General features: G+C 38.4%; 1 protein-coding gene across 5 annotated transcripts in view; it reads right to left on the bottom strand.

Moving 5' to 3' along the window:
- kiaa1109 (KIAA1109 ortholog) overlaps window positions 1-19,172 on the bottom strand; it is a 407,563-nt gene that overhangs the window by 331,418 nt on the left and 56,973 nt on the right. For all 5 annotated transcript variants that reach the window (XM_060851682.1, XM_060851684.1, XM_060851685.1 and 2 more), the window contains exons 6-9: window positions 13,424-13,604; window positions 4,280-4,355; window positions 3,435-3,628; window positions 865-944 (exon numbers count right to left, since the gene is read on the bottom strand). In XM_060851682.1, the coding sequence (XP_060707665.1) occupies window positions 865-944; window positions 3,435-3,628; window positions 4,280-4,355; window positions 13,424-13,604 (531 nt within the window). The remainder of the gene's footprint in view (window positions 1-864; window positions 945-3,434; window positions 3,629-4,279; window positions 4,356-13,423; window positions 13,605-19,172) is intronic.

Genomic DNA, 19,172 nt, shown 5'->3' with positions numbered 1-19,172 from the left:
CCCCATCTAAGGAAGATGATGGCTATCTAACAAAAAAAATCTATTTCAGATGGGGCATTCTCATATGGAGCATCTTTGCTAATGATTGAGGTGTCATTCCTTGCAAGGCAGATTCTGCCACAAACACACATGAAGCTACCAAATTTGCCATGGTTCATTATTTTTAGTGCCAATATCTAAGTGTTGCAGGGGTACAAGTCAGCCCACTATTCACCACCACTTTTCAAGGACAATTCAGAATGGGAAATAAATATCGGCCTAGCCAGTGACATCACAAGTGAATGAAAATAAAAAGTCATTCATGATTCCGAGACTTGGATATTCAATGTCACACTTGAAATCAACTTTGCAGCATAGATTTGGGTGCCATGTTGGTCATCTAATTATGGAAAGTGCTAGAACAAATGCATGTTACCACCTTACATCTTGAGGATATTCCCACGTCAACATTTTTCTTAACGTAATAGTTGTGCTTTAGGTCTGAACTCAGTTAAGAAAAGATAATTAATTCAATATGCTGAATTCTTGGGGGGAAATGAAGAGAAAACTAAATTCAGCAGGATACCCAGCTCTTGATCAGCATCAGTTCACCAGCAGAAAGTATGAATTTACCGTCATGATCAAGCTTGACATCGATATCTTTCAGTCAAACAACAAATTCTGCATGCATTTACCATCTAAGCTCATGAAATAAGAATATCCACATAGCCAAGTAGCAGAGGACATCCATAATTTATACCTCAACATGATTTGAAAGAGATAGGGAAAATCCATTTTTTCTTAAAAACATAAAGAAAACAGCTTTCATCTAGGAATCTACAGCAATTGAAAGAAAACAAAGCTAAAGTGTATATTTATGCAGACCTGGTTCATCCATGTAATAATAAATATCAACATCATTTGACTGCATTACGACAAAACCTTCTCCCATCAAACGAGGTGGCCTAGAGTACAGAGAAAACAAAATGAAAACACAAATTACATGAATATTCAAGGCAAATGTCATGAACTACAATATACTGCTGCAAATATTTTGTACTGTAATTACTATATTAATACCAACCATTTGATTTACACATTATTAACTACATATTTTCACTTAAAATCAAACACAAACTGAGGGACTAGTCATTTCCCCTCAATGAACAGTTGATAAAATTCTACATATGTTCAGCTTCTAAAAGTTATTGATGCACAAATCTAAACTACCTAATTTGAATGTCACCTAGAGAACCTGAAACAGTGGTTGAAATGCAAAAGTTACACGTGAATGGTCCAGAAAAGATTTATGAATACATTGCTGGGAATGGAGGGTTTGAGTTATAAAAATAAGTTGAGACTTTTTTTTTCCCCCAACAGATGGTTGAGGAATGACTTTATAGAGGTTTATAAAGTCATAAGGGGTATCAATAAGGTGACTAGCAAGGTTCTTTTCCCTCGGGGGGGGGGGGTGGGTTCAAAACTTGGGGCATAGTTTTCAGGTGAAAGGAGAAAATTTTAAAGTGACATGAGGGGCAACTACTTTTTTTTTAACGCACCGAGTGGTTCATATGTGGAATGAACTGCCAGAAGAAGTGGTGGATGCAGGTACAATTACAAAATTTAAAAGACATTTAGATAAGTACATGAGTAGGAAAGGTTTAGAGGGATATGGGACTAGTTTAGTTTCGAAACATGGTCAGCATGAACTAGTTGGACTATTTCCATGCTGTATGATTCTATGAATGAGGTAATGTTTTGAAGCCAGGCAAAGATATTTTATTGAAACAAAACAACAAAGTTTTATTTTGAATCTGGCTCTAGATACAAGGTCAAAAATAGAAATGGATATGTTTTATTTCTTATAGTGGATATCCTGGACCATACTGGGCAAAAAATTTATTATTTTTTTAAATCACATAGGCCTCAATGGTTGTAATAAAAATGCATTTCATGGGTTTGATGAACTTAATGTTGACTAAACAATCTGTTGGATAAACATTCCACACAGAATGATGCAAATTGGAATTTGAAACATGTTTAAAGAAATAATTCAAAACGCTCAACAAATATTCCATTTAAACAAGTCAGCAAGATCTTCCATGACTTACTAAAGAGGTAGGATTCCATAACTTAGTAAGGAAGAATAGTATTTGATTAAAATATGAAGTATCTAAGACCGCAAAAGTAGCAGTAAGCCCGAGGAATGGAATTGTTTAGAAACCAGAAAAAGACAAACAAAATGTTGACCATATTTTGTACCTATTTTCGCAGTGGACAATAAATAATTCACCGTAAATAGAGTAACCAAGAGTTTAATAATGGCGAAGAAATGGAGGTATTAAGATCAGAGAAAAGGTAATAGATACACTCAGGAACAAAAATCTAACACTTCACTAAGGCTTAATAAACCACATCCTAGTCTTCTAAAGAGATAACTGCAGAGATATACTGGATGCTCTTGTTACAATTTTCCAAAATTCTCTACATCCTAAAACAGACGCAGGAGTTTGCTAATTAACAAAGATAGCACAGTTATTGAAGAAAAGAAGAAAACAGGGAACTACTGGTATCACATCATGGGAATATGCTGGAATCTCTTAACAAGTATTAATAATGTGTTTAGAGAATCACTGTAAGATCAGACAAAATCAAAATGGCCTTACAAAAGTGAAATCATGTTCAATAAATGCATTAAAGTTTTTGAGTACAGAACATAGGGTAGAAAGGAGCAACTAGCAGCTGTTGCATACTTGGATTTCCGAAAATTATTTTATAAGGTGCCACACATGCCCCAGAGAGGACAGTTCACCAGGAAAAAAAACAGCACCCCGGACTATTTATAATCCTGAGCTCTGAAGCACCAAACAAACATGACTAACCTAGCAAAATTCAATCTGTCCCTTGAAAGAAGATTGCAAAGCTTATTGCATTTTAACAGTTTCTTACATGTTCTGGACAATGTTGTATTTCTCTCAAACATTTTAATAGCTCCTGTATTTAAGTTAAATATGCTGTACACCAGAAACATTAGTTTGCTGAGAAATTAGAGAATAATTAAAATAAATTATATGCATTACTAATGTACATCTGAACCAAAATAAATGTCCTATTTACTGTGACATGACAAAAAAATTGTATTTTTGTATGCATAGCACTGCTGTACATGTATATAATTTATTGCACTGGTCTACTGTTTCAAACATCAGATTCAAGAAGTTGGCATCCACAAAAACACTGAATTTATTCTTGTGATCTTTGGTGGTTAGTGATCTATGTACAACTGGAGTTGCAATACAAATGTGTGCATAATAATCAGAGAATTGGAATATTTCAGAACTATAAATATGGACAAAATCTCAGTCCTTTACAATTAAATATTGATAATTGAGTACCAGCTCTATAGTTTATTGCATTTAATATCTTAAATTCCATATAAAACAAATTGTTCATACTCATCGTTTTGCATAGAAACGTGTCTTGGACTCGGAACCAGCATGACTCTAACGTTTTCCAATTTCCCCTTCACAATGTGCATAAATTGATCAAGATGGCTGGAAGGTGGTTTTGTAGTATATGTCAGGAAAGCATCATCAAAATTTATGCACAGCGTCTGGGGCAGAAAGCGGTTTCCAAATGCCAAACGACCCTAGTAACGTAATATTTAATTAGTAGTGAAGAGTGATCTGTACTATTCATAACAGTGCCTTTAGCATTGTACAGAAATTCAAATATGCAAGACAAACGAGAAAACCAAGCCACTAAATTCTCAAATTTTCTCAAACAAGTTCAAAAGCCTAACAATATCTGCTACACAATACCTTATACATTTAAAAACAGACCTTCTATTTGGCAATAGTTCCACACTTCGGGAAGGACGTAAAAGCTTTGAAGGAGGTGGAGAGAATATTTACATGGATGACAGACTTCAGTTTTGTGGACAGTTTGGCAAAGTTTGTTTTTCTGACAGAAGATTGAAAGGAAACTTCAACGAGGCAATCAATATCAAGAAAGATCCAGACAGACAGGAAGAAACTATCCCCTTTGGCAGAGGGTTGAGAACCAGATGGGACAACTTTAAAAAAGTGATTGGCAAAGGAAACAATGGGAACATGAGAAAAAGAAAATGGTAAACCAAATCTGAGTCACAGCTAAGTACAGAAGCAAAGGTTCAACCACAGAGTGGCACTTTTGAATCTCTGATGTAACTGCTGTCTGATAAATCACTACATAGTAACAAAAAATAATTCTGAAATCTCAACAGAATGCAATGAAAGAAAACAGAAAATAGTTTGCTTACTGTACTGATGTCAACTTTAATAACTGGAATAAGTGATCGCCAGGATGATGAAGGGTCTTGTGTTTCAGTTTTAATGCTGTAAAAATATTAGCACAGAACACAGTTAGCACATAAATATGTACAACCTCAAAGTCATGGAGCGATTACAGAACACAACAAAAACATGTGACCTGAGCAAAGTGGGCTATGGTGAGAAGTCCAATGGGCCAATCTCGACATCAGCTCGCTGAATCTTTTACAACTTTGCTGAGTGGCAGCAGCAGCGAATACCAAATTGTAGGGGGCTTATAGTTTGTTAAATGCGATATTAATGCCTCAAATTGACTCATTAATATTCTGCCTTCTATGTTATTGAATTGAAAGTATTGTCACGCGTACAAAGCACAGTGAAAAGCTTTGTCTTGAGAGCAATACAAGCAGATCAGAGTTAAGTAGCATAGTTAAGTAAATAATAGGTAAACAGCAGCAAAAAATAAAAACACAGGTACAGGCAAATATCAAGAGTTTGAGAGTCCATTCAGTGTTCCAACAATAGAGTAGAAACTGTTGCAAAACCAGCTGGTGCGTGTGTTCAGGCTTCTGTACCTTCTACCCAATGGTAGAGGTAGAGGTTGTAGAAAAACATTGCCAGGGTGGGATGGATCTTTGAGAATGCTGGCAGCCTTTCCTTGACAGCGGGCCTGGTAGATGGATTCTATCAATGGGAGGTTGGCCTTTGTGATTGTCCGGGCCAAGTTCACCACTTCCTGTGACCGTCTCCGATCTTGAATGGTACAGTTGCCATACCACGTGATACATCCAGACAGAATGCTCTTGATGGCTCACTTATAAAAATTGGCAACAGTATTCACCGTCATGCTAGATTTTCTCAGCTGCCTGAGGAAGAGAGGTTGGTGGACCTTTGAAACCAGTGAGTCTACAAGAAGAATCCAAGAAAGCATGTTGTGGATGACATTCCCATGACCTTGACACTCTCCACCTCTGTGCAGTTAATGTGTAGGGGGGGGCATGAGTAACATCCTGCCAAAAATCAATAATGAGTTCCTTAGTTTTGCCGGCATTAAGAGCTAGGTTGTTCTCAGTGCACCATTTTTCCAGATCCCACACCTCCTATCTGTGATCTGTAGTTTTATCACCATCTGCGATTCTACCGACTATGGTGGAGTCATCAGCTAACTTATAAATGGCATTAGTCTGGTGTTTGGCTACGCAGTCATGGGTATACAGTGAGAACAGTAGCGGGCTGAGTACGCACCCCTAGGGCCGGGGGGTGTTAGTGAAGATGAAATATTGCCCCCAGTCTTCACTGATTGTGGCCTGTGGAAACTGAGGATCCAGTTGCAGAGAGTGGGGCTTAGTCTGAGATCACTAAGTTTAGTAATCAATTTTGAGGGGATAATAATGTTGAAGGCTGAACTGTAGTCAATGAGTAGCATTCTTACATAACTGTTCTTGGTGTCAAGATGTTCCAGGGAGGAGTGAAGGGCAAGAGATATGGCATCTGACGTGGTTCTGTTGGTCGGATAAGCAAACTGGAGTGGGTCAAGAGTAGTGGAGACGCTGGAGTTGATTAATGCCATGACCAGTCTTTCAAAGACTTCATGACCACCAAAGTTAGGGCCACTGGGTAGTAGTCATTGAGACATGCTACATGAGCCTTTTTAGGCACAGGGATGATGTTGGCCCTCTTGAAACAAACAGTCAAGACAGTGGTCAGCTGCAGGGAGAAGTTGAAGATGTCTGAGAAGACCTCTGCCAGTTGATCTGCACATGCCTCGAGTACACAGCCTGGTACTCCATCTGGTCCCATCACTTTCCTTGGATTCACATGAAGGAAAACTGCCTGACTTCTGATGCAGTGACTGTTGGGATAGTTTCGTTAGGACTTGTCGGAATAGGTGTTACCTCTCCGCCGAAATTCTGCTTAAAGCTAGAATCGAAGGTGTTGAGATGATCTGGGAGGGACGCTTCATTGTCTGTTATCTTGCACTGTCTCTTTTTAGAACCTGTGATGTCGTTCAGTCCTTGCCATAGTTGCCGGGTGCCTGCCAGGGTCTCTAGTTTGGATCAGTATTGGTCCTTGGCTGTCTTAATAGCTCTGTGAAGGTCATAGTTGGATTCCTTATATTTCAGTGGGTCTCCTCATCTGAAAGCCTCACGCCTGTTTTTTAGCAGGTTCTGTACGTCCTGATTCATCCCGGGATTCCTGTTGGGGAACACCCAGATTGACTTCCTCGGAATGCAGTCCTCCACACAATTGCTGATAAAGTCCGTGACAGCGGTGGTGTACTTGTCCAAGGCATCTGTGGACTGTTTGAACATGGCCCAATCAGCCGATTCCAGACAACACCGGAGTTGATCCTCTGCCTCCTCCGACCAGCACTGGACCTATATCTGCGAGGGGGTCTCCTGCTTGAGCTTTTGCCTCTAAACCAGGAGAAGAAACACGGTATTGTGGTCAGAGTTCCCAAAATGAGGGTGTGGGATAGAGCGGTATGCATTTTTCACAGTGATCTAAAATGTTCAGGCCCTAGTGGGACAGGTAATGTTCTTATGATACTTGGGCACCACCTTCCTTAGATTCAAGTTGCCAGTTACAATAAACAGGGCCTCAGGGTGTTCAGTCTCCAGGGTGTTAGTGGTTAGTACAGCACATCAAGCTTCCTTGATCTTTGCTTATGGCGGTATGTACACAGCAGTTAGTACAGAAGCGGTAAATTCCTGTGGTAGACAGAAGGGGTGCTATTTGATGGTGAGGAATTCAAGGTTTGGGAAACAATGGCTGCCCATGGTTCCAACGTCCATGCACTACAAGTTGTTGATTAAAAGGCAAACCTCTCCACACCCTTTGTCTTACCCGAGGACGCTGCACGGTCCATACAATGGATAGAAAATCCATCGGCCTGAAGTGAGCAGTTGGGAATGGATAGGTTGAGCCAGGTTTCTGTGAAGCAGAGTGCGCAGCAGTCCTGCAGTTTACACTGGAAGCTGAACCACGATCTGAGTTTGTCCATCTTGTTCTCCAGAGATACTAAATTTGCTCAGAGTAAGTAGGAAAGGGGGGTCTTGAAACCACATAGTCTCAGTCCTACTAGCAGGCCGGCACGCTTACCCTGCTTCCTCGCAGGTTTCTCACATTGAAGTAGTCAGGTGGTCTAGCGGAGTGGATTCTGACTGCTTCCAGTTAAGTGACCCTACCTAGGGCCCTGCGGAGCAGGTAGGTTGCAGTTTAGTGTATTTTTGCAGAGGGTCTGTTTAGGACCCAGTGTAGCAGGCAATTCACTGCGTGGCTTTTTACCAGACAGAGTGTGCTGAGGACCCAGTGGAGAGATTTCTGCTTGCGTTCCAATTTGTCCAGTTAGTTCCTGGTTTCAGTTGCTGCCAATTCGCTGCTCCAGGTTCAGGCACATTTTTTGCAGAAGTGTTTGCGCTGCTGTCCAGGTAAGTTCTGATAGATTTCATGACAGCCAGGCACCTTATGGGGCCAGGAGCATTTCGTCCATAATTCCCTAATTCCAGTCATTGGCATAGTTCAGGAAATATTATTTTAAGGCGTGGTGGCATTTTTTCAATACCCTCTAATACTATCGGCGTTATCAAAATGACTTATTCGGCTTCACTCCTAAAGTACCCATCCTCCCAGAAAACGCACTGCATGACATTTGATCCCTAATCAGAATGAACCTCTGGGGAAGCCACACATGGTGAAAAACTGAATTCATCCTTCAACTGCTATCCTTGCAGTAATTTTCTTAAAGGGTAGCATCTGGAAGTTGACTAGACAAATCCATGATCGTTAAAAGATATTGACAGCTTATTTATAGATTTTGGGTAAGTTCACACACGATCCACTAGAACATACTAAATGCTTTATCTAAAGTGGGTGTTATGATCAATGGCATTGATTTAACTAACAGCTAAGGTTTCCAAACCAGCTGACGTGGGTGACAAGTCTTACAGAATTTAACCAAATCTCCACACAATCCTGAACAATAAAAGTGTCTCAATGCCTTTAGCCAGAGTCTTTCTTTTTCCTAAATAATCTGTCATCAGAAACTCAAATAAACTCTTAAAACTCCCTGTGGTAAACAATTTGATGGACTAATATCTACTCCTCATCTAATGGACCCTGAATAGATTTCCACTTCCTTATCAAGACACAGAAATTATAGCAAAAGATTAGTGTCATGCAACTGAATATTGGACAAACCTAGATTGCTGGTCAATATATCATTTCAGGTACATGACACTAATCTTTTGCTATAAATTCTGTGTCTTATGGTCTTGTTCCACAGCTATCTGAAAAAGGAGCAGCTCTTCTTCCAAATAAACCTGTCGGACTATAACCTGGTGTTGTGTGATTTTTAACTTTGTCCACCCCAGTTCAACACTGGCTCCTCCACATCATGCTTTAGATAATAAGCTACAGGGACCCATCCTGAATCCCCAGCACACATAATCTGAGACAATCCCCACAAACCAAGGTCTGCCTTCGAGTTAAATCAAGGACTTTCAACTAAACAAGTAAACATTGGCCAGGATGTGGGGGGGTCTGGGAGAGGTTCCTTACTCTCCGAAAATTATGTAGGATTTTATTTTACATTTGCCCAAGAATGCAAAATCTGGAATCTGTTTTCTGTGGAAAATCTGTTTGATATCTGAAAGTCAACACCTCTGGCAGTGTAGCACTGATCCAGAACTGCACCTTTTTTTTAAAGAATATATATTTGCCTATTCAACAAGGTTCTAACTGTTTAAGGATTGCGCCTGTACAAATAACACGGGTTTTGTTGTAAATATTTATTGCATTTAACATCTGATCTAAATTAAAATAATGAAAATATGTCCATTCTCTCACTCACCCGCAAATGAAATACAGTAGAAAGTCAGATTCAATTGATTTAAAAGTTAAAAAAGACAGCTAAATCTTGGTCAATCATTGCCTTGGCTTGTTTCATATTGGGCTCAGGGGTCTTTGTGGTTTCTTTGTTGTGATGTTTTAAATCTTTTTGCGTCAGTCGCAGTTGCTAGGTTGATGCTTGGTAGTGCAAATGGTCAAATGACTGGCAAGTTTTAAGCTTGCAGATGGATGGAGAATGAGGGTATCTCAAGTCAGCAATCTTCTTCTTTGGCACCTTTTCTACTATTGTATGAGTTGCAGGATAACAGATGCTTAAACAATAAAAAGCTCATCACACGATCCCCTTTTGCCAACTGACCATTTACCCAAAGGTAGCTATACAACTTGATTCTGGGCCCATGCTTTAGACATGATTCAATAATGATCTGAAGCATTACCTTCTTGTGGTCTGCTATCCAAACCGGTTGCATCTAAAGACTTTGTTCCACATTCACCTGAGTACACATGTACGGTCATCTCAGTATTTTGTGAAGAGGTTGAGAGATATTGTGAGATATAGTGTTAAAGGTTCTCTTTACTAACCCACTATTAATGAATATAGTGAGTTGATAACTGAATTCCCATTCATTCATTCATCACCTTTTACTAACTCGTTGTTTACTATTACATGGTTTCTTTCATTTACATTCATAAAACTGCATTTTGTAGAATATTTGATTATTACAATAGACTAAAATTAAAACATCCCTTTCAACCCATTCACCTTAAACCCTTATCAAGCCTATTTCTACATCAAAAGCTACCTCTGAATAGGTGCCAGTAGTGTAAACAATACAAGCCTCATCAAGTCTCCACGAAACATTATAATATTCATCAGCTGTCTCTCAGAACTGAAAAGATTACAGAACACCAAACTGCTTCCCAAATTAGTATGTCCTTGTTGAATACCTTTTAACAGGGCCTCTATTCCCTTACCTGACACAACAGTGCTTCCGTTAATCTGCACGGATGAATGAAACTCTCATTGGCAATTAGTAAACAAATCCTTCAACTCAGCACAGTTTAACATCCTTTATTCTTTCGTGAAGTAGAAGTATAATTTCTAGCTAATTTAGAGCATATAAGGCCCTTCATTAACATTTACTCACTTCAAAGACAAAAGGACTAACATTTCTTAATTATTATAGAATCCCTGCAGAGTGGAAACAAGCCCTTCAACCCAACAAGTCCACACCGACCCTCCAAACAGTAACCCACCCACAGCCATTCTCCTACTTTACTGTCCTATATTTACCCCTGACTAATGCACCTAGCCTTACAATTCCCTGAACACTATGGACAATTTAGCACGGCCAGTTCACCTAGCCTGCACATCTTTGGATACTGAGAGGAAACCAGACCATTCAGAGGAAACCCACACAGGCACAGGGAGAATGTGCAAACTCCATACAGACAGTCGCCCAAGGCTGGAATCGAATGCAGGTCCCTGGTGTTGTGAGGCAGCAGTGCTAACCACTGAGCCATTATGCCACCCTGGTGCAAGCAGCCATCATTGAGGAAATGTTTAGGCCATCTCCTGCTTCCTCAAAGCTTTGTGTACACCATAGTGATGGAATTTTACTATGTGTAAGAGCTGTGTATAAAGGGTTCTTGTAAGAATTGTATTTCAGAATTCTATTGCCACCTCAAACTTGTCCTACTGTGGTTGCTGAATAAAGAGGCTATTTTCACCACTCACCAATTTCGGTCGTTATTTGAACACGATCCCACAAGGTCAAGCGATGAGGTAACTTGCATACCTCAAATATTATCTCTGGGTTCTTCCAGTCAACCGATCTCATTTTAATGGCTTTAGAATTTGTTGGGAATGTTCATGCAGGGGTTGGTCATTTTGGAAGCTGCTGTTTTAAGTAATTGAAATGCTGTTTTTCAGGGTTTTGTTGCTAGTTTTAGGCATGATTTGTTATTGTTGATTTTCGTTTAACAGATAAGATATAGATGCCTCCAGAAGATTATCGTGATTTTACATTACATCAGAATATTTCAAATAAATATATCATCCTACTTTTCTTTCAATGAAAATGCCTATACAGGGTATTTTAATTTTTGGCATGAATTAATTCACTAATGATGTCAAATAAATAAACACAATAGTGAAAAAGTAGAAAGCATTTATGGTTTCTATGAGTTCCCATTAATTCTGATCTGTTTTCTTAAAATGGGAAGTGGATGGGGGTAGGGTAGGGACATAGGTAGTCCGCTGGATCTTTTGTTCCACACAAGTGTTTCATGGATTGAAATGTTCAACAACTTACAAGGATGTTGTCAGGATTGGATGATTTGAGCCTTAGGGAGAGGCTAAATAGGCTGGTGCTGCTTTCACTGGAGCATCAGAGGCTGAGGGGTGACCTTACAAAAGTTTATAAAATCATGAGGGGCATGGATAGGATAAATAGACAAAGTATTTTCCCTGGGGTGGGGGAGTCCATAACTAGAGATCATAGGTTTAGGGTGAGAGGAGAAAGATTTAAAAGGGACCTAAAGGGCAACGTTTTCACACAGAGGGTGGTGCAGGTATGGAATGAACTGCCAGAGGAACTGTTGGACGCCAGTACAATTACAACATTTAAAAGACATCTGGATGGGTATAAGAATAGCAAGGGTTGAGAGAGATATGGACCACATGCTGGCAAATGGAACTAGATTATGTTAGGATATCTGGTCGGCACAGACGAGTTGGACCGAAGGGTCCGTTTCCATGCTGTACATCTCTATGACAACCGCACCATAAATGAGTACAACCCTTGCAAATTATCTACTGCATTTGTCCATCTAAAAGCAATTGCACTTCAAATGCAGACCTATTTTCTGCAAAGCACCTTTGGGATATAATAAAACCATACATAAACACATTTACTATCTGCATCTTTAATTTCACGTAACTCTGAGCTACCATTCTGAATTATCTCTGCGTACTAAAATTACACAACAATTTAACTCCAGAATACGTTAGAGCAAAACTTCAATATATTCAACAGCTAACTACAAATACAAAATGAAAAATGCAAAATCCAGAAAAACAATTTTGGCAACACCTTACAGACAAGCACTGAGCTCAAGAAGAAAGTTTTACATATTACTCACCCACAGAAATAGACTATTCACATACATTTCACACAGTTTGGATTTATGAAAGAAAAAAAAATCACATGCAAAAGGACAAGACTAGACAAATTATTACCCATTCATCCTCCCTCCCTGCCCAGATGTGCAGGGCTTAGTTTTCTCTATAGAAGAGTTAGAAATGGGCTCCATTTTACCTCTAAATCAAATGTTGATGATTTTGCAAAGAATTATGTTTCAATTGCTCCATTCTATTCAATTCAATAGGAATCACGCTTTATCACCACATTCTGCTTAGTGCTCCAACGAGACCTGATGACATCAGTCTTCACTCCCACAATTCTCAAGAATTGTAATTCTGAATTTTACCACACCATACAATGTCCTTTCAATCTCTATTTAACTGTTATTACATCCTTTGCTCCTTCAACCTGTCTTCTCTAATCCTTTCTCAGCCTCCAACATATGCTGCTCCAGCATCTCATTTGACAGAAATGATGTTATATTGGAAAATTTCCAATGATCAGTTCTTCTCCAGAATTTTAAAACTTGGAGATTTCAATATTACTGTTAGGTTGCCTTCCTCCTACATTTAAACAACTTTTAAAACTCAACTGTGAGCCAACTAATACTTATTATCTGATTGACTTATTCTTCTTTCCAATTTGTTAAACCCAGGATTTGTCTGCAGAACAGGTTTTAACTCTTGAAAAGTTTCTCAACAAAGAAAAAGAAAGATAAACTAAATATTTTAAAATGGAGAAAGAGAAAAAATATCATTTTTGTGGTATGCAATCTTAGTACCCTTCTCAAAAAAGCTAATACTTAATTACAAACAATTCAGAAAATAATACAAGAGAATCAGCGCAAACACAATCAGAATGTGGATTTGCACATTGATTTTCTTCTTATTAGCAATAAAATTTTTAAAAGATACTCAAATGTTTTCCTAAAGAATATTTATGGCATTGTTGTAGCTCAGGTTGCACTATTGTAAGCTTTTTAATTGTAGAACTGTAGATCCAAATGTTTGATTTGGTAATCGATGTTAAGCAATTGATTATAGCTGTGTATAAACAAGGCGTTGGTTTCGGAACATGGCTTTAAGCAACTCAAGCTAATTAACTATCAAATACTAAAGCCAAGTTTAGTTGCCATACCTCTCAAGTTTAGACTTTGTTTTCTCACGGCTTTTCTTCATTTTTGTATTTGCTCTTTTCGGGATAATCGTTGGTTCCAATCCAAACAGTTCTTGTAAATGTGCATATAGGTCATAACGATTATAAACATGGAATTCGAAGCCATTGACTGTTATATACAATCTAGTTTCTGCTTTTGGATCTAAATAAAAACAGTGATACAATCTTCGTTAAATATAAGACATGAGGTGTCATGGCCAAAATTGACAAGTTGCACAGTAATCTGGAATATGTCACTTCTGAAGCAATTCTTTTATTAAAAAAAGAAATGGTAGCTTAGCTCAACATTAATTGTAACAAAATTACCAATATCTGAATTCTTAATTCTTGATCCAAATTCCTGATATAGAGTCATAGTCATGGAGATGTACAGCACAGAAACAGACCCTTAGGTTCAACTCATCTATGCCGACCAGATATCCGAAATTAATCTAGTCTCATTTGCCAGCATTTGGCCCATATCCGTCTCAATCCTTCCTATTTATGTACCCATCCAATGCCTTTTTAAATTGTACCAGCCTCCACCTCTTCTTCTGGCAGTTAATTCCATACACGCACCATCCCCTGCATGAAAACGTTGCCCCTTAGGTCCCTTTCAAATCTAAAAATTACTGGAAGTAATCTAATCTAAATCTTTCCCCTCTCACCCCAATCACCCAATGGAAGTAATCTAATCTAAATCTTTCCCCTCTCACCCCAAATCCATGTACTCTAGTTCTTACTCCCCCATTCCAGGGAAAAGACTTTGTCTATTTACCCTATCCATGCCCTCTCCCTCATGATTTTATAAACCTCTATAACGTCACCCTAAATAACATTTTATTTATGGTCAGCCTCAGCACAGTAGTTGCACTCTTTCTTATGTTAGAAGTTCATGGATTCGTGCCACGAAAGGCCTTCAGCACACATCCAAAGTTGACAGTTTTGTGCAATACCAAAGGAATGTTACATCGTCAGAGGTGTAATCTCTCATGAAAAGGTATCTTTCACAAACTAAAACAAAGGTGTACATACAGATTCAATGATGTAAGAGCAATTCCTGACTTGAAGGTACTGTTGTATTCCTAAAAATGTAACCCCAAGTGCGATAACTTTCAGCAAAATCAGATTTCTATAATTATACAAATAATGATCTAGCTACATAGGATATTTCTAGGCAGCATAAAACATTAAATATTATACCAAGTTGAAATACTGTACATCCCCAAATTCTTGTATTCATAAATGAAAAAAAGCTATTAAAACACAAAGACATAAAAGAAATATGTCTTTAAGATTGAGTTCCACCCTGCCTCTCCCACAAGCCACCCTCTTCTGTTTTCTACTTCCACTCACTCCTCCTTCCCCTGAACCCACGCCATCAGAGAGGAAAGGGACAGAGAGTTGAGGGAGCGAGAAGACTTCTCATGGGTGGTGGTATGTGGGAGAATCAGGCAGGAAAGTGATAAGTAGAAGACAGACTGGCCACACATACCCAGTTTGCCCTGGCACTGAAGCAAAAGTCTTGAAACTGTGTGCATGCACTGGTCCAACTACTTCCATGATCCTAAAGCTAAATTACACTATATAAAGCAGCTGAAAACTAGGACTTAATGCACTCAAAAAAGAGTAAGAGCATTCTCCTGGGCAACATTTATCTCCCAATCAACACCTCCAAAAGACTGATTAAAAGTCATTTATCTCTCTGTTGCCCAAGCCCTTGATTCATGCAAATCAGCCATCTGTATTTTGCTTTCAAAACAGCGACCATACTTCATAAAAAATCATCAGTGAAGCACTTTGGAACATTGTGAAGTGAAAGGCTTTATACTTCTTCAAGTGGTTATGATCTCACATTATTTTCCAACAGGTGTAAATGCATAAATATTACTGTTGTAAAAACATAATTTACTTCTCTTAGCTCTGAATAAAGGTTTCCAATTATGACTATAACTTCATGTTAAAATTAGATGTTTCATGCATTCCTAAAGATTCTATCATTAATCATATCCAAGTTTTTTTTTAAATCAGAAAATATTTCTTCGAATGTGAGTAAGAATTTATACAATTCTAAATTCATTTTTGGGGTAAAATTAGCACTACAAAAAAAAGGAAATAAAGAGCAAACACAGAATTCACGAGAAACTCAACAGGTCTGGTAGCATCTGTGGAGACAGAAACGGTGTTAAAATTTCAAGTCCAGTATAACTTTTCAGAACTTCAGTCCTCCACCACGAGGACCAATGCAAAACATTTCCCTGTTTTTCATTATCAATTCTTAAGTTACAGAATTCATGTGTGAAATGACAACTGGTTCAAATAAGTTTTAAACATTGGATATTACTGGTCTGAAATGAGAAAAAGTAATATTAATAAAAAATGTGCAAAAATCGCCTGAAAAAAGTAAACAATCCTGAAAGGTAGAAATTAAAAAGGTACTGCAAAAAGTTAAGTTATAAAATAAGAGCCTACGCTATTGGAGCTTTCACAGCCCTTTGCTTAAGTTAGCTCAGATAGTGTCTTGACTATAAAGGTACAACTTGAAATTAATTTAAGTTATGTGAACTCAATTCCTGATGAATAATGCTCCAAAGCATAAAATGTATCCAGTGTGGCACCAATCTGAATAATCATTCAAAAAGGCCACAGCCTTCTGGCATGATGACTCAGTGGTTAGCATTGCTGTCTCATGGCACCACTGATTTGGATTTAATTCCACCCTCTGACAAATCCCCGTGTGAAGTTTACAGTTTCTCCCTGACTACATGGGTTTCCTCCAATTGCTCCAGTTTCCTCCCACAATCCAGAGATGTGCAGGTTAGTCGATCGGCCAGGCTAAATTGCCCAAATAGTGTCCACGCTAGATGGTTTAGCCATTGGAAATACTTGGTTACAGGGATAGAGTAGAGGGGGTGGGTCAGGGTTGGTGGGGGGAATACTGTTTGGAGGGCCAGTGTGGACTCGAACCTACTGGCCTGATTCCACAGTGTAGGGATTCTATGAATCCTGGTGTGATGAAATGTGAGAAATGCAGGACAAGATGCTCTTGAGGTCAAAGTTGATATATTTTGTAAGTAAACAACAACTAGAGGTTTACTTCAAATTTAAAATGGCATACTTGATTCCACTGTTTAGTACAACCATCTTCATCTTGTACAAGCACAAAACAGAAACAAATAGAGAAAAGGTATTCTGAATAAGTGAAGTCTAGAAATTTCTTTATAAGAATTGTGACTGCATTGAATGTTAAATCAAAATGCATTCATCACTGTGGTGCCTTAATCAAGTGATTCAATGTTATACAGTTTTTTAAAACAGTTATATCAATAAATTAAAATACCTAGATTCCCAGCAACCAAAACTAAAGGAACGGGATACTGTGCTCTCTGGCTCTAGACTCTCCCAGCAAAGGAAACATCTCCTCAGCACTTATCCTGTCACGCCTCTTCGAATCATCTAGATTTCAATGAAATAACCTCTTATTTTTCTAAACTCCAGTCAGTAGAGTCCCAAACTGTTTAACCTTTGCTCATAAGGCAATTCCTTCATATTGGAGCTTCTCTGAACTGCCCCCACAAAATAATATATTTTCTTAAATAAGGGCGCCACAACTGTTCACAGTAATGCAGATGTGGTTTCACCAGCACCTTACACAGTTGCAGTAAGACTTTCTTACTCTTACATTCCAAACCCTTTGAAATTATTACCTATGCACCTGAGTGCCAGCATTCTGTGTTTCATGCACAAATACCTGCAAATTCTTCGTGTTGCAGCTTTTTGCAGTTTTTTCTCCAATTAAATAAAAATGTTCTTTTGCTCTCCCTTTCAAAATGAAGGACTTCACATTTTCCCACATAATACTCCACCTGACAACTTTTTGTCAAATCTCTGTATAAACTGTTTTAATCTCTCTTGCAACCTGCCTTTCCACCTATTTTTGCGTTATCTGCAATTTGGCTAAAGTACATTCACTTCCTTCCTCCAAGTCATTTATATTCCCAGCACTGATCCCAAGTCACTTTATCCCCACTTGCTTTGTACTGCCCATGAGCCAAATCTCTATCCATACCAATAGCGTAGGCTCTTATCTTATTACTTAACTTTTAAAGTACCTTGTCAAACACTTTCTGGAAGTCGTGATACAATGTATCTACTGGTTCCACTCTACTCAGTCTGGTTGAGACTTCCTCTAAAACTCTTAATAAGTTAGTCAGACACAATTTCACTTTCATGAAACCATGCTGATTTGCTTAAGGAGATTATGATGTTCCAAATGTTCTGCTATTGCCTTCTTCATAATTCCAATACATTTCAAACAATACATGCTTGGCTAAATGGCCTAGAGTTTACTGTTTTTTATTTCCTTCCCTTTTTGAATAGGGGTATCAGATTGGTAGTTTTCCAATCCTCTGATACTTTGCCAGAATCTAAGGACTTTTGAAAAATTTGCAACTCACGCATCCACTATTTTTGTAGCTATTTCTTTTAAGATCCGAGAATGCAAGCCATCGGGGCCTGGGGACTTATCTGCCCTTAGCCCCATTAGTTTATCTAATACTACTTCTCTAGTGATGGGGATAATACTGGATTCCTCCTCCATATTCTTCAGTATTAATGTAAAGCTCAAAGTACCTTCTACAGTTAAAAACTAAGGCAAAGTGCCTGTTTAACTTCTCTGCCAGTTCCTTGTTTCCAGAACCATCTCCCCATATCATTTTTTAAGCAGCCTACATTCATTTTGATCACACTCCCCCTTTTTTATTTATTTAAAGAAGCTCTCATTCTCATTTTTTATATTCCTCATTAGCTTGTCCTCGTGATTTATGTTCTCTCTCTTATCTTTTCAGTCCAATTTTACTGGGTTCTGAATTTATTCCAATCTTCGGGGCTGTCACTGACTTTTGCCTCCTTATATCCTTTATGTTTCAACTTAATACTGTCCTTAATACAAAGGACCGCGTGTTCAAATTCCGTCAGCTCTAGGTGTGTCATAACATCTCTGAACAGGTTGATTAGAAAACTAGGTTAAAGTTTTTTTAAAAATGCAGATGCTAGAAATCTGTTAAAAAAAAACAAAAATTGCTGGATAAACTCAATAGTCTGGCAGCATCTGTGGAGAGAAAGCAGAGTTAACTTTTCAAGTGCATTCATCTCCTTCGCTAGCCATGATTGCTTTATCCCTTTCTTAGAATTGTTCTTTGTTACAGGAATATAATTTTGCTGAGAGTCACAACTTACTTCCTTAGATGTCTGCCACTATTTCCCTACTGTCATGCCTGCTCAGTTCACTTTAGCTAACTCTGTTCTCATTTTATTGTAATTCCCTTTATTTAAAAGTTAAACATAGTTATTTCCAAACCCAAGTTTCTCACACACAAACTGAATATTAATTTTACCATGTTATGTTCACCACTTTCTATGAGATCATTTACTGGGAGGTGATTTATTAATCCTGCCTCAATACTAATTACCAGATCCAAGGTATCCTCCACCATATTTGGTTCCATGACATATTGCTCTAGGAAATTATCCGTACTGTATCTTTGAATTTGTTGTCATAACTACCCTTTCCATGCTGATTAACCCCCTAACAAGATTAAAATGTCACCCATAACTAACGCTTGATACTTTTTACATTCTCCTACTATTTGCTGTTTTAAAGCCTTTCCCGACTGAGCAGTTACTGTTTGGGGGTCTGTGCGTACTCCCATCAGCATCTTCTTTCCCTTCC

This window comes from Hemiscyllium ocellatum, chromosome 36 (genome assembly GCF_020745735.1).
Source record: "Hemiscyllium ocellatum isolate sHemOce1 chromosome 36, sHemOce1.pat.X.cur, whole genome shotgun sequence".
Taxonomy (NCBI): domain Eukaryota; kingdom Metazoa; phylum Chordata; class Chondrichthyes; order Orectolobiformes; family Hemiscylliidae; genus Hemiscyllium; species Hemiscyllium ocellatum.
The sequence above is the reverse complement of the archived record's forward strand: the minus strand, read 5'-3'. Positions and strand labels throughout refer to the sequence as shown.